The following is a 15,385-nucleotide window of genomic DNA, read 5'->3' on the forward strand; positions in this document are numbered from 1 at the left end:
TCCTCTTCCTCCTTCTCCTTCTCCTCCTCCTTCTTCTTCAGATGGGGTCTCACTCTGTTGCCCAGACTGGAGTGCAGTGGCGCAATCTCAGCTCACTGCAACATCCGCTCACGGGTTCAAGCAATTCTCCTGCCTCAGCCTCCTGAGTAGCTGAGACTATAGGTGCGCACCACCATGCCCAGCTAAGTTTTGTATTTTTACAAAACAGATGGGATTTCACCATGTTGGCCAGGCTGGTCTCAAACTCCTGACCTCAGGTGATCCACCCGCCTCGGCCTCCCAGAGTGCTGGGATTACAGGCGTGAGCCACCGTACCCGGCCCGTATATTCTTTAATTATCCCAACACCCTTTCAGAAGGCAGGTTGCTCTTGCTGTCATTTACAGATGTGGAAACTGAGGCTGATCCTTTGTGACTTCCAGCTTGCTGAGGGGTTAAGGTGCTTTTCAGAGCCCTCTGCTGACAGTTCTCTGTCTTCTTGTTCTTTGGAGAGAGCAGCCAGCTGCAGCCCAGATGTGGAGACCCGGCTGGCCGCAAAGGAGTTAGGTGGGTGGGAATAGCCTACCATTTCCTCTCTTGAAGACAAATGGTTCAGGGGCCACTGGAGGCTCTGCAAGCTATGCTGTGGCTGGATTAGGAGCCTCTGTGGCGCGGGAGATGTGCTTGTCTTGAAAACAGTTCCTGCCTTGTGAGGTGGCCACTTGGAGGATGGAATCAGCAGACAGGGTGCTCAGTAAGCTCCCTCCCCTTCCCCTCACACCACCAGTCTCTAAATAGCTTTGTTTAGGCCCTAGGCCCCAAAAGTCCTCATCCTGGCCTGTGAAAAGGAAGGGATGCTAAAAAGGAAGGGATGCTAAAGAGGGTGCCATCTTGGCCAACATTTTGTTTGTTTGGCCAGCATTTTGAGCCGTCTCCTCTGGCCATGGAGTGAGCAGATACACACACACAAGCTCAGAAAACACCCACACAATGCACACACCCACAGGCTCATAGATGTGTGCACATACATGTACACACACGCACATACACATGTGTACACACATGCGCATGCATTCACATCTCCAAGGAGCAGCCATGAGCTTCCCCAGGCTCTCAGAGCTGCGTTAAGCCCCTCAGGAGAGGAGGGAAGGAAGCTGGGTGTCATATATCATTTCTCTCCAAACAGGCAGTGTCCTCTCTGCCCAAAGCAGGGGTGGGGGTGGTCGGCAGCCATGAACTGGTCTCTGGAAGGAGCCCCTCCGGCCCATATTTCACAGACACCCCAGACAGAGCCTGCTGTCAGGAGCACTGTCTAATTTCCTCCCGACTGCCGGCCTGGCTCCCCCCAACAAAGAGGGGCATTGTGTCCTCCCCCAGCCCCTGGCATCTGCTCCACAGAGATCCGTCAGGGGATGCACAGAGGGGATTTGTGGGAGGAAGGCCCCGCATCCTGTGCCACAGCCCCCAGAAGGGCCACAAATTCTTGAGTAGAAAGAGCCTGGTCCTGGCTGAGGGGTCCCCCCAGGCTCATGGGCCTCGGCCACTCCAGTGACCCCACCAGCAGTCCTCTCGAGTAATAGCTTCTCCTCATGCTTGTCAGGGAAGAGGTGCGTGAACGGGAGCAGCTGAGAGTGAAAAGGCGTTTGAAGCGGCCCAGGCCTTCCCCACCTTCTCTTAGAAGAAACACAGCCTTCAGCGCTTGGTTCCCGCTTCTGGAGGGGGACTTGCCCGCTTGACAGGCCACCTGCAGGGCACCTTGCTGTGGGGAAGAGACAGTTATGCCTGGTTTTTCTGTACTCCGGATCTTTCATGGGCTAGTAATGCTGGGAAGGAAAAGTGGGCTCCTAGGGGGCAGAGCCACGGAAGACAGGATGAAGGGAGGGTGGACCAGCAAGCTTGACAATGGGTTGAGCACCCTGGGGACTTCCTGGGAGAACACAGCCGAGGAGTGCCCTGGGCTTTTACTTTCTGGTTCCTTCCTGAAGAGGCTGCTCCTCCCCAGCTGCCCCTGGGTGAAGATCTGAGCAATGCCTCCCATGGAGGGGATATGGGTGTGAGGGGGTTGACGCAGTGGCCGAATCGATATTATAAGATGTGCTTAGGGGCTGTCACGTGTGGCCACAGTGTGAAAAGTTCTGTTCTGGGTTAATGCATCAGGAGCAAATCTGGATGTGGCATCCTCCAAGCCCTTGACTTTCCCCACGATCCCCTACTGCCTCTCAGCAGCGCTTCTTTTTTTGGTATAGCTGGGAGCTTTGAAAACATTTTGCCCATAGTGTCTGTTTAACCTTTGTACTCAAGGTAGAACAAGGTATTAGAATGCTCAGTTTTTTGCAGTTGGGAAATCAGTCCAGGGAAGATGGTTGGTTTGCTAAAAGCCATGCAGCGAATGAGTAGAAAAGCAGGTACCAAAACCTAGGCCCACTCCTCCGGGCTCCATGCTTGTGCTGACACTGTGTCGCAGCCTCCCTGAAGAAGGGGAAGAGCACTCTGACTGGAATCTGGAGTGTGTGTGTGTGTGTGTGTGTGTGTGTGAGAGAGAGAGAGAGAGAGACAGAGAGAGAGAGACAGAGTGACAGGGGGCGCTCACTTCCACTTGGAGGGCCCACTCTGAGCCAGGCACCGTGCAAGGTATTCTGTAGACCTTACCCCATTTTCCTGGGGACAGTCTGACCATCTCCACTCACCCCACCTAGGACTTAACACATAGTTGGCACTCAAGTAATATTTTTGTGGAGTGAATGAATGAATTGAATCCTCCTATCAGCCTGTGAGTAAAATATGATCTGTGCTTTGTAGGAGCATTTTTCAACAAGTGTTTATCAAGCACCACTACTTCTGCAGGACACTGGATGAGGAAACCGAGGCTCAGAGAAGATGAATGACTCCACGCAGATCACGCAACTAATCTGTGGCACAGCCTGTGTCAGAACTGGAATCTGCTAGTGTCCAAAGCTGGTGTGTGTGTGTGTGTGTGTGTGTGTGTACGTGGGGGTAGGGTGAGAGCCGTGGGGAGGGAAGGTGATAAGAAACACAGGATTTCTCCTTCTGCAAAGCAGATACTTTTTTTTTTTTTTTAAGAGACCGAGTCTTGCTCTGTTGCCCAGGCTGGAGTGCAGTGGCACCATATTGGTTCACTGAAACCTCTGCCTCCTGGGTTCAAGCAGTTGTCCTGCCTCAGCCTCCTGAGTAGCTGGGACTACAGGCACACACCACCACGCCCAGCTAACTTTTTGTATTTTAGTAGAGACAGGGTTTTACCGTGTTGCCCAGGCTGGTCACAATCTCCTGAGCTCAGGCAATCCACCCCCCTCAGCCTCCCAAAGTGCTAGGATTACAGGCGTCAGCCACCGTGCCTGGCCAATGCAGAGAATATCTTAAAGGAAAATAACCTGAAGATAGCATGGTCCCACCAGGCAGTCAGCCAGCTCAGACACAGGCCTGCAGCTCTCTAGCCAGGTGCACCGGGTGCTTTAGACAGGATTTGTGTTCCTGGAAAACTGGTTTTAAATCATTTTTTAAAACACAAATAAAACCATCTTTTACAGCCACTGGGGAAGCCTGCAGCTTGCTGGGAGGCTGCAGCAAGGTTTTTTGTACCAGGAGGAATTTTTTAGAGCCTTTGGATCTGCCCTACTGGATTTTCTCAAAGCAGGGTAAATCTGCTGGATGGTGGAGAAAGCCGACCACGAGGCTCTTGCCAAGATGAGCACAGACTCAGTGGACGTTCATCCTGGGGGTTCTCAGACCCTGGCTGAGCCTGTTCCCTTCCCACTAACGCTGGATTGAAGCCCAGCCGTGGGCCCCAGCTCTGGGGACAGGCTGGAGTCCTGAGCCAGCAACTCCAGTTAGGAAATTAATAAAGAAAGAGAAGCTCTCGCAGCCAGGCCCATGGCGAGAGACGAGTTAGGTCATGTCTCTTTTTGTTCAATCGGATATTAGTCCCAACCCTGATGTCACCTTGAAGTTATTAAGCATCACCCTCAGAGACGTGTGAGTGGCTCACAAACCTCTTATCAGGCACGCCTCTGAGTCTCGCTTTAGAAACTGTTTCTTTGCCAACCACAGGTCAAAGAGGAGAGACTTGTCCAGACTTCAGACAGAGCTCAGAGAGTGGGGGAGGGATTTGCAGAGAACCTTGGTCCCAGAGAGTTCCCTGGGGCTGTAGAAACAGGGTGACTACCAGACCTGGTGGTCTCTGAAGCCCTGACTGCATCAAGCCACCTAACCAGCTTCTGGACCGAGCTTCTCCTACACTGTCAACGTGTCCAGCAATGGGCAGTTTTGAACTGAGAAGTCAGTGATGTCAATAATTTAATGGCTCCCCCATCCATCCATCCATCCATCCATCCATCCATCCATCCATCCATCCTTCCATCCATGTGTCCACTCATCCAATACTATCTATTGAGCATTTATGATGTGCCAGGCATCATGCTGGTAGCTGGGAATAAAATGGTCAGAGAAACATATCCCTTTCTCTTTCTTCCAGCCTATAAAGCAGACCATAAATGAATAAGGAAACAAAAAGTAGAAGAATGACAAATTGTGATAGAGGCCATAAAGGAACACACACAAGGTGGGAAGATAGAGAATAAAGGGACAGTCATGGCCACAGGTAGCATTCGAGAAGGGCTTTTTTTTTTTTTTTTAAAGACGGAGTCTCGCTCTGTTGCCTGGGCTGGAGTGCAGAGGCACGATCTCAGCTCACTGAAACCTCTGCTTCCTGGCTTCGAGTGATTTTCATGCCTCCGCCTCCCAAGTAGCTGGGATTACAGATAGGTGCCACCACACCGAGCTAATTTTTGTATTTTTAGTAGAGACGGGATTTCACCATGTTGGCCAGGCTGGTCTCGAACTCCCAACCTCAGGTGATCTGCCTGCCTCAGCCTCCTAAAGTTCTGGGATTACATGTGTGACCCACTGCGCCCAGCAGGATTTGAGATATTTTTCAAAGTGTTTCAAAAATATTCAGGTAGCCAGGGTTGGCAGCAAATGGGACTGAGAAGCGGCAGCCGGTGAGAGAAGGAACATGGTGACAGCCCAGCGCCGTGGTGGCCAAGAGATGACATGACTGACTAGTGCCTCACCGGTGGTTGTGAGGGATTAGTAGGCACAGGCTCCTCTGTCTGGCCGAAGAATATATAACTCTTAAGGGCAATCATTTCCACTCAATGGAAGGAAAGAAAGCCACCCACCACGGGCTTACCCAGTTACTGAGAATTGTGGTGCTTTGGAGGTCTGGACAGAAAAGAGTAAATCTCTCCCTGACACTGATTCTCATCTTTGAATAGAAGAACTATCAGAAATGCACACATCCATCTCAGGACCTGGCCCAGGCAGGTGAGCAGATTTCTGAAGGCCTGAGCCCCTCCAGGCCTTTTCATTTGGAAATGGATTCCCTACTCGCTTGCTTCATCTCTCTCTTTTTTTCATATCTCCTCACCTCTCTCAGCAGGTCAGCCACACACTCGTTCGTCCCTGATGCTGTCTCAAGGATGGAGAAAACCATTACTGAAAAGTTACCGTCTGGGAATTCTCAGTTGTTTGGATTTCTACCAAGCCACCATCTCTGGTCACACTCACTGGTTCCCATCAGGGAGTTGCCAGTGGGTGGCCTTGCTTCCTTCATGCAGCTTTGCCCTCGGGAGAAAGTAGAGGATTTTTACCTAACTTGAAGAACAGCTGGTCCCAGCTACTGCTCACCCAGCGCTGGTCAATCACACACCAACGCTGAAGAGAGAGAGCAGTGCAGGGAGCGTTCAAAAGAAACCAGAAACCTCTTGATTGATGTGTGCATGTACTTTTAATGTCATGATCAAACTCTCCGCAGTGGGCTTATTAACTGGGTTTATTGGGGAAAGGAAAATTCTCACACTGAGGTTTTTTTCTGATGGTTTTAGAAATTGGTGAATGTTGCTGCCTCATGTTAGGCATTGATCTACTATTGAAAATTAGTTTGGGCTGGGTGCAGTGACTCATGCCTGTAACCCCAGGGCTTTGGGAGGTGAAGCAGGAGGATCCCTTGAGGCCAGAAGTTCAAGGCCAGCCTGGGCAACATAGTGAGACCCCCATCTCTACAAAGCAATTTAAAAATTAGCTGGGCATGGTTTTTCACACCTGTAGTCCCGGCTAGCTACTCAGGAGGCTGAGGTGGGAGGATTGCTTGAGGCTAGGAGTTTGAGGCTGCAGTGAGCCATGATCATACCTTTGCACTCCAGGTTGGGAAATGAAGTCTCTTAAAAAAAAACAAAAACAAACAAACAAACAAAAACTTGGCCATATTTATATTTAAACTTCCTGCGCGTTCCTTTAGAGTGCTCCTAGAATGCATAAGTCCTTGGGGCTCCAGGTGTGGGAGGGCACTCCAGGCAGAAGGGAATGAGCCAAGGAATGGAGAAGAGAAATCACATGGCCTGTGGCTGTGGAATGGAAGGTGGCTTGGTCTTGCTAGAGCCCAGGATTTGGGGCGGAGGTGTTAGGTTGCGGCTGTGGAGGTGGTCAGGGGCTGGATCATGGAGACCTGTGAAGGCCCTTGAACTTGATTTTGTGGCTGAGGGAAGCTGCGGATAGGTTTTAAACAGGGGGTGACAGGGTTGAATTTTCTTTGTGATCACTCTACAGGCTGAGAGGGGATGGGATTTGAGCAGCCTCAGACCAGGAGGGAGGGCTCTCAGAGGCTCTAATTCAAGTGAGACGTCAACAGCCAGAAGGAAGGCAGTGGTGGTGGGAAGACAATGCCGTGGGTGGGAGAAATATCTATATGGGAAGTAAAATGAGCAGGAGCAGGTAGTGGATTGGTTCGGAAAAGCAGAGGTCAGTATCAAGGATGTGCCCCAGGTTTCCAGTGTGAATTAACAGGTAGGTAGGTTGTAGTATTGCCAGCTAAAGTAGAGAAATCAGAATGCAGGCAGTGGTGCTCACCCAATTCCAGGAATGGTGATTTCCCCTTCAGATATGGGAGTTTGAGATGCTTATAGTCATCCTAGGTGGCAAAGGGTAGTAGGCAGCAGAATATAAAAGCTTAGGGACCCAGATCAGGCATAGGAAGTGGTGGCCTGGGGCCAGAATGACTCAATTCCAAACCCAGCTTCATCACTGGAGTGGCCAGTTTTTACGAGCTGGTGTGGCAGTGACAAATGACCCACAAATCATTGGCTTACAACAACAAATGTTTATATCTTCATTGACATCTATGAAGGCTGTGGGGTCAGCTCTAGCTTTGTTCTACATTTTTCTCCTTCTGGAGCCCAGTTCCATGTTTTTCTCCTTCTGGAACCCAGGGAACCTCCATTTCAGCCTTGTACAGAGGGAAAAGAGCAGGAGCACAGCAGTGTGATGACCTGTAAAGCTTCTGCTTGGATACAACACATGTCCTTCTGCTCACATTCTATTGGCCAAAGCAGGCCACAAGGACAACCTGATGTCAATTAGGTGAGGAAGTGTGCCCTTACCACGGCAGGTGTATCATATGGCAATGATCAGGGAAGCATTTCCCCAGTGGAGAGGGAAGAAGATACCTGGGCCAAATAATACAATCCACCCCAAACACTAACCACATAAAATCTCGGGAGTTTACTCAGCTTCTCTCCACCTTGGTTACCTCATGTGTGAAATGGGAATTACAGTAGTACTACCTCTTAGGATGGCTAAGAGAATTCACTTAGTTTGTACATGTAAAGCAGAACAGTGCTCAATACGGCACAAATGCTATGTAACTGTAGGTGAATGGAGGAGAGGGGATAGGGATTAGTAGTCCATAGGCACAGGGTTTCAGTTTGGGAAGATGAAAACGTTCTGGAGATGGATAGTGGCAGTGGTTGCACAACAATGAGAAAATGCTTAATGCCACGGAACTGTGCACTTCAAAATGGTTAACATGATAACTTTTATTTTATGTTAGTGTATTTTACAACAATTTTAAAAAATGTAGGCCAGGCGAGGTGGCTCATGCCTGTAATCCCAGCACTTTGGGAGGCCGAGGCGGGAGGATCACCTGAGGTCAGGAGTTTGAGACAAACCTGACCAACATGGTGAAACCCTGTCTCTACTAAAAATACAAAAATTAGCCAGATCCCAGCTACTCAGGAGGCTGAGGCAGGAGAATCGCTTGAACCCAGGAGGCAGAGTTTGCGGTGAGCTGAGATCGTGTCACTGCACTCCAGCCTGGGCGACAGAGCGAGACTGTTTCAAAAGACAAAAACAAACAAAAAAAGTAGGTGGATGGGATCATCTGGGGAGAGACTGAAAAATAGGGAAGGTGGTGGTAGAAAGAGAAAACCTTGAAAACCAGCCATGAGAGCAGAAGCGTCGAGAAAGGGGCCTGCATGAGGGACAGAGAAGGAACATCTAGGACAGATGAGGAAAGCCAGAAGAGGATGATGTCCCCTGAAGCCACGGAGTTGAGTTTCCAGCAGGAGGGTGGATGGGGGTGACTGAGCGTGTCTATGTTGCTTGGCTGTGAACCTGAACCTGAGCCACTGAACCCACCTCTGTTTGGCACCTTGATTTTGGTAGATCTGCCTGATTCCAGCTCCTGCTGATGTCACTTCCAGGCACTGCCCACACCTGGCCCAGGCTGCATCAATGCAAGATCCTGGCCAGGTCTCCTCTACTGCCTCCCTCTCTCACCTCCCTGTAGCCAGTCCTGTTTTGTCCATTGTTGATATCTTGGTGAGACAAATTGTTTTTTAGTTAAAAAGACATAGGGCCAGGTGCAGTGGCTCATGCCTGTAATCTCAGCACTTTGGGAGGGCAAGGCAGGTGGATCACAAGGTCAGAAGATCGAGACCATCCTGGCTAACACGGCGAAACCCAGTCTCTACTAAAAATACAAAAAAATTAGCCAGGCATGGTGGCGGGCACCTGTAGTCCCAGCTACTCAGGAGGCTGAGGCAGAGCTTGCAGTGACAGTGAGCCGAGATGGCACTACATTCCAGCCCGGGCGACAGAGTGAGACTCCGTCTCAAAAAAAGAAAAGAAAAGAAAAAAAGGACATAGAGGCCAGGTGTGGTGGCTCATGCCTATAATCCCAGCACTTTGGGACGCAGATGCAGGTGGATCACCTGAGGTCAGGAGCTGGAGACCAGACTGGCCAGCATGGAGAAACCCCATCTCTACTAAAAATACAAAAATTAGCTGGGCGTGATGGCGCATGCCTGTAATTCTAGCTACTCAGGAGGCTGAGGCAGGAGAATCACTTGAACCCAGGAGGTGGAGGTTGCAGTGAGCCAAGATGGTGACATTGCGTCCCAGCCTGGGCAACAAGAGCGAAACTCTGTCTCAAAAAAAAAAAAAAAGACAGAGAATATGGGATATTTTTTCTTATGTCATTTTTTACTACTATTAATATACACTTTTCTACCTTGAAAAATAAAATCTCCAAACTTTGAATTTAAACATTGGGAATGGTTACTTTGTGGTCAAGATTACTCTATTAACAATGTTTTGTTTACAAAACATTGACTATTTGATAGGTCATAGTTTAGGGAAACTGAAAGCTAAACTTTTACAATGAGAAATGAAGACCATGCATTTGCATGGGAGAAAAAAAAATTTTTGGGGCAACAATTATATTTGGTACCTACCTTTTGAAAAACTAAAGGGGGACAGCTCTGTCTAGATCATTTCTTGCCGTTTTCTCTTGCTTCTAGACATTGTCTGGTCAATCAGAAGGTTGCACACAAGAGCTGTGGTTGTTCGCTCTGCAAAGAAAAAGGCCTGGGAACTTTGCTTTTTATTGATTTTATTTCTCCAAGAGTTTTCTTACAAAGTGAATTGACCTTGCACAATTAGTTTGATGTAATCTTAAGAAAATATATGAAGTATGCTTTAGAAAAAATCATGCTCTAACCAGCCATCTCATTTGGCAATCATTTTCCACAGCTCTTGCCCTTTTTGGGGTGGAGAGGTGGGGTTACATGTGAATGATTACATCTGCGTACAAGAGATCCAAACTCGCGTTGACCTCCCTCTGCAACACCAGCTGGTGTTGGGAGACAGAGCGCTGAGGCAGCCAGGGCTTCAGTCCCTCATGCTCTTTGGCCAGCAGTCCTCAAGTGGCATCTCCAGAAGACCTGGCTGAGGTCTGGGCAGTCCACACACAAAAACCTAGCATTTCCTCCCACAATAACAGCATTTGTAGAACACACAGCAAGAGCTTACATCCATGCCATGGAGGAAGAGGGATTTTCTCGTCCCCTTTTGCAGTCACAGGACACTGTAGCTAGAGAACCTTCTATGCCGAGAACCTTCTACGCCAGGGTTCCGCATCTCCAGGCCCTCATCCGAGCCCTCCTTATTATCTCCCCTCCCCTCCAGAATGTAGGGGACACTTTCCAGACTCTACGTTGTTTCCAGCCCATAGTTGTTCAGCCCAGCAACTGGGCATCTGGAGAGGTTTTCAATCCACCAATCGTGGATTTAAAGGGAGTAGCTGCTCCTTTTCTCTGGAGCACAGCCCAACAGCCCCTGCTATATCCCTAAATTGATTTTGATTTTGAAGCAGCAGGTGCTGTCATGGGTTCATTCTTGTCCACCCAGTCAAGCCTGTGTGGACGGGCCTATATGGGGACACAGAAACCTACATGAGGCTATTTTTCTGTCTTCTCTAGTCAGTGCTTATAAGTGTCCCCACTTAGCCAACAAATTTGGAGATAGGGATGGGTTTCTGGCTTGCAGCAGCTGAGTTGCTGTCCTTGACTCTCCACATTCTGATTTTTCTTGGGGTTTGGGGACAACTAAGGGGCCCCAAAGCCTCAGATGTACAGCCCATAGAGGAAGGTGGGCAAGGGTGTGTGTCTCCATCATTTCCTTCCTTTTGAAGCATTTACTATCCGAGTCGCCAGCTGGTTCCAAAGCGTCTCTCCCACCAGGCCAGGTGGTGTCCAGACCAGAAGGAGGCCTGGCTGACACAGGAGAACGGCAGTAGGAGGAGGCATGGGTGGCAGCCAAGAGACCCTGAGAAGCAGTGTCTCTGAAGCTGTTTCCAGATTCATCCGGCCTGGTAGGATCTCTGTCTGATTCCATGAGAGTGTGGGAGCAAAGGCCCTAGGGAAGAGGCTGCTAAGAGGTTGGATAGAACTTCCTGGACAACTCTAAGACTCCCAGGAATGCTGGGCAGTTTCATATCCAAGAGTCAGTGAAAGATGTGGAGAGGCTGCCCCGGCTGGGGAAGGAAGAGGGTAAAGGTGGCATTGGGGTGGGGGTAGTTGGGTAGGGGGCTCAGTCCTTAGTCATTTTTCCTCCACGCAGAATCTCACTCTGAACTTGGAGAGGCTGCAGAGTCCCCATCCTCGGGGTCCTGCCCATTGGGGGAGATGGGCTGACCTCCCTTCACACGCTTCCACTTCATCCTTCGGTTCTGGAACCACACTTTGACCTAGGGGAGGAAGCAAAGGAGCCTGGGCACTCCAGGGCTGGTGTGACCTCCTCCCCATGTCAATGCTCAGGCTAGCCAGGGTGTAACTCCAGGGACCCCAGCTTGAAACCATCACTTACCACTCTCTACTCCCTCAAACGCCCCAGGAACTAAGACCAAAGAGAGGACACACCAATCTGTCCAGAGGTCTGTCTTGTGTCTTGGGATAAACCCCCAGACAGGGGAACATGTTCTAAAAACACTCTGCATTGGCCCCACCCTCTTCACATGCCCTGCCCCGCCTGTGCCAGGTCCCCCTGCGCCCTACCTCCATTCCCCAAGGGTCTGGGAGCAGAGGTCATCAGCCTTATTCTTAGGCACATTTATAGAGAACTTTTTGGTTTAGATAGCTCTGGTCAGCACATTTTCTCATCTGAGCTTGAGTATTACCTGCAGGATTATGATCCCATTTTACAGATAGAGACCCAGAGGTCCCAGGGCTAGAAGAAGTGATAGAGGGCAGGACTTGAATCTAAGTCTTCTGATTCAAAATCCAGCCCTCTAGCAGAGCGCTCTATCAACTGAAATCTGCTATCAAATATTACTGTTATTATTACTATTATTCCATATCAGAGCCTGGGTGTGGGGGTGTGGGGTGGCCGAAGGGAAAGTCCAAAACAAAGGGCCAGGGAAGTTTTTCTCAAAGTGTGCCCAGGAACCAGCTGCATATCCAGATCGCCTAGAGAACATACTAGAAATACAGATTCTCAGGCCCACTCATTATGGTAAAATCTCTCTCCAGACCTCCGGAATCCATATTTTGAACAAGTGCCTTAGAGGATTCCAACATATACTCAAGTTTGGGAATAGCCAGACCAGAGCTCCCAACCTAGCTGCATATGAGAATCACCTAGGGGGCCTTTGAAAAATTCTGAGGCCTGTATCCCATCCCAGGCCAATTAAAATCATCCCTAGGGGTAGAGCCCAGACATCAGCACTATTAAAATCTCCCCAGGGGTTGGGCATGGTGGCTCACGCCTGTAATCCCAGCACTTTAGGAGGCCGAGGAGGGCGGATCACCTGAGGTCAGGAGTTTGAGACCATCCTGGTCAACATTGTGAAACCCCGCCTCTACTAAAAAAGAAGACAAAAATTAGCCAGGCGTGATGGCGCATGCCAGTAGTCCCAGCTACTCAGGAGGCTAAGGCAGGAGAATTTCTTGAAGCCAGGAGGTGGAGGTTACAGTGAGCTGAGAACGCACCACTGCACTCCAGCCTGGGTGACAGAGCGAGACTCCGTTTCAAAAGACAAACAACAAAAAACAAAAAAACCCAAAACTCCCCAGGCTATTCTCAGGTATGGCCACAGTTGAAAACCACTGGACTGGCTGGAGGAAGAAAAAGAAGGTGAAGGGAGTGGTGGTGGGAAAGGAGGGAAGGGAGGGAGATGGGAGAGCAAATAAGAGGAGGGGCCGCTGGGGGCGCACCTGGCGCTCAGAGAGGTCAAGGTTTACCGCGATCTCGTATCTGCGGAGCCGAGTCAGGTAGTTATGATGGGCAAATTCCGCCTCCAGCTCTCGCAGCTGCTCCTTGGTGAAGGCCGTCCTCTCCTTGCGGGCCTTGCTGCTGCCCTCCGGCTTCCCTCTGTTCTCTTGGTTGTCTGGGGAGAGAGGACCCCAAAACAGGAAGACATGGGCTGAAGGAGATTCCATTCCCTTTCTTTTGCCCTTGAGCAACTAGGCAGTCTTTCCCAGTCTCCCTTAATTTTACAGGATGCTGAGTAAAAAGCTACACTGTCCTTTTTATTCCTTCTGGTGTCTTACCCATATTAGAACTGGGAAGGTTTTTTTTTTTTTTTTGGCTGTCCCCCGCCCCTCCTCCCGGAACTTTCTTTTATTCCCAAAGCACAAGAAGCTACTCTTGGCTGTTTAATGATCTCTACTCCCCAGCCCACCCCCCAGTATGACATTACTTGTGGTCATAGGCTTGAGGGGTGAGATGCTCTAAAACAAAGCCTCAAACTATGGTCCTCAGATCAGCAGCATCAGCATTACTTGAGAGATTGTTAGGAATGCAAATCCCAGTCTCACTCCAGACCTACTAAGTCAGAAACTCTGGGGATGGCGCTCAGCAGTCTATTTTTGCAAACCCTCCAGATGCCTCTGGTGCTGTTCAAGTCCGCTGCTCTAAGACCTCATCACTCAAAGGAGTGCCTGGGTGCCAGCAGCATCAGCAGCACCAGGGAGCTGTTCAGATCTGAAGGATCTCAGGCCTGCCCCATACCTACCTACCAAATCAGAATCTGCCCCAGAGGGCCAAATCTGGAAAACCATCTGGACCCCTCTGAAGGAGGTTGCATGTTAGATTCAGTGGGGCTCAGTCATAACTGCCAACGGGGTCAGGGAACACACTCTGTGCCAGGTGCTGTACCTGACATATATTAGCCTCTTAATCCTCAATAGCCCAACCAAGTGGTTCTAGTATTAGTCTCACTTTATGGACCAGAAAATGAACACAGAGAAGTTAAGCAAATTGTCCAACTTTATTCAGCCAGGGGGTGTGGGAGACAAGAATCAAATTCAGGCGATTTGACATACACATATTGTTCAAATGAAAAATATGTAGGGGCCAGGCGCGGTGGCTCACGCCTGTAATCCTAGCACTTTGGGAGGCCAAGGTGGGCGGATCACGAGGTCAGGAGTTCGAGACCAGCCTGGTCAACATGGTGAAACCCCGTCTCTACTAAAAACACAAAAAGTTAGCTGGGCATGGTGGCACGCGCCTGTAATCCCAGCTTCTTGGGAGGCTGAGGCAGGAGAATCGCTTGAACCCAGGAGGCGGAGGCTGCAGTGAGCCGAGATCACGCCATTGCACTCCAGCCTGGGCGACAGAGCAAGGCTCCGTCTTGGGAAAAAAAAAATAGATATATAGGAAGGGCTTACAAACGATAAAGTCCTGAACAAATAAAAGGGGTTGCATGGTTATCTCTTGAGCAGACGGGTGGGAGGCAGCTCTACCTTCACTTTAATGAATGGAGGTGGTGGGTGGAGAGGAGGTGGGAAGAAGACCACACACCTACACAATTAACTCGCGATGCATGCCACATGGCCAGGGAATGGCTGCAGGAGCCATGCGTGCGCGGCTTTAACATTTAAAAGTCGTTCGCTTCATTGTCCTCCTTTTTCTTTTGTTTTTGAGACTGAGTCTCGCTCGGCTCACTGCAAGCTCCGCCTCCCGGGTTCACGTCATACTCCTGCCTCAGCCTCCCGAGTAGCTGGGACTACAAGTGCTTGCCACCACGCCCGGCTAATTTTTTTTTTTTTTTTTATTTTTTTTTTTTTGTATTTTTAGTAGAGACGGGGTTTCACCGTGTTAGCCAGGATGCTGTCTATCTCCTGACCTCGTGATCCGCCCACCTCGGCCTCCCAAAATGCTGGGATTACAGGCGTAAGTCACCGCGCCCGGCCCATTGTCATTTTAGACACGGAGACCGTGGCTCCGAGTGAGGTGCTTTACCGAAACCTGCGCCCCAACTTCCTGCTCCCTGAAAGACCCATCTCTGCCTTGCTGGCGAGGAGTGTTGGAAGGAGGGATCCGGTGTTTTCAGAGGCCGGGTCTAAGCTACCTGGGCGGCTGGGCTGGGGAATTCAGACCAGCTAGTGTAATGCAGAGAAGCCGCCTACACAGTCGGCTAAGCAGCCGCATTGGGAGTGGATGGCGAGGCAGAAACCCCACATTAACCCGGCGATCCGCTTTGGAGCTTTGAGCCTAGCTGGTTCCCCTCCCAGCACCTCCCTCTATTGCTTTCCACTCAATCCCTTTGTATTTCAGTTTCCGCGTCCTCCGCCTCCGCGCCCGTCTGCCTCGGGCTGGGCGGCTCTCTAGCAGTACGCGCGCGGTAAAGTGATTCGGTCACTTGGCCCGGCCCACCTCGCGTTGCGCGTCCCCGGCCCCCGCCGAGGGATGGAAGGGGAGTGGGTGCCGCCGTTCCGGGAACCTGAGAAAGCGGGGGAGGGGCCTGATAGTCCCGGTGCCCGGGTCAGGGGTGT

The 15,385-nt window shown here is 50.3% G+C and overlaps 1 protein-coding gene across 3 annotated transcripts in view; it reads right to left on the reverse strand.

Annotated features, from left to right (window-relative positions):
- Nucleotides 1-9,706: 9,706 nt before the first annotated feature.
- MEOX1 (mesenchyme homeobox 1) overlaps nucleotides 9,707-15,385 on the reverse strand; it is a 26,111-nt gene continuing 20,432 nt past the window's right edge. For 2 of the 3 annotated variants that reach the window (XM_011985857.1, XM_011985859.1), the window contains 2 exons: nucleotides 12,824-12,996; nucleotides 9,707-11,358 (listed from right to left, as the gene is read on the reverse strand). In XM_011985857.1, coding sequence (XP_011841247.1) covers nucleotides 11,236-11,358; nucleotides 12,824-12,996 — 296 coding nt within the window. In that variant the 3' untranslated portion in view covers nucleotides 9,707-11,235. The remainder of the gene's footprint in view (nucleotides 11,359-12,823; nucleotides 12,997-15,385) is intronic. The other variant, XM_011985858.1, reaches the window with a different exon arrangement.

This window comes from Mandrillus leucophaeus, unplaced genomic scaffold (genome assembly GCF_000951045.1).
Source record: "Mandrillus leucophaeus isolate KB7577 unplaced genomic scaffold, Mleu.le_1.0 Scaffold290, whole genome shotgun sequence".
Lineage (NCBI taxonomy): Eukaryota > Metazoa > Chordata > Mammalia > Primates > Cercopithecidae > Mandrillus > Mandrillus leucophaeus.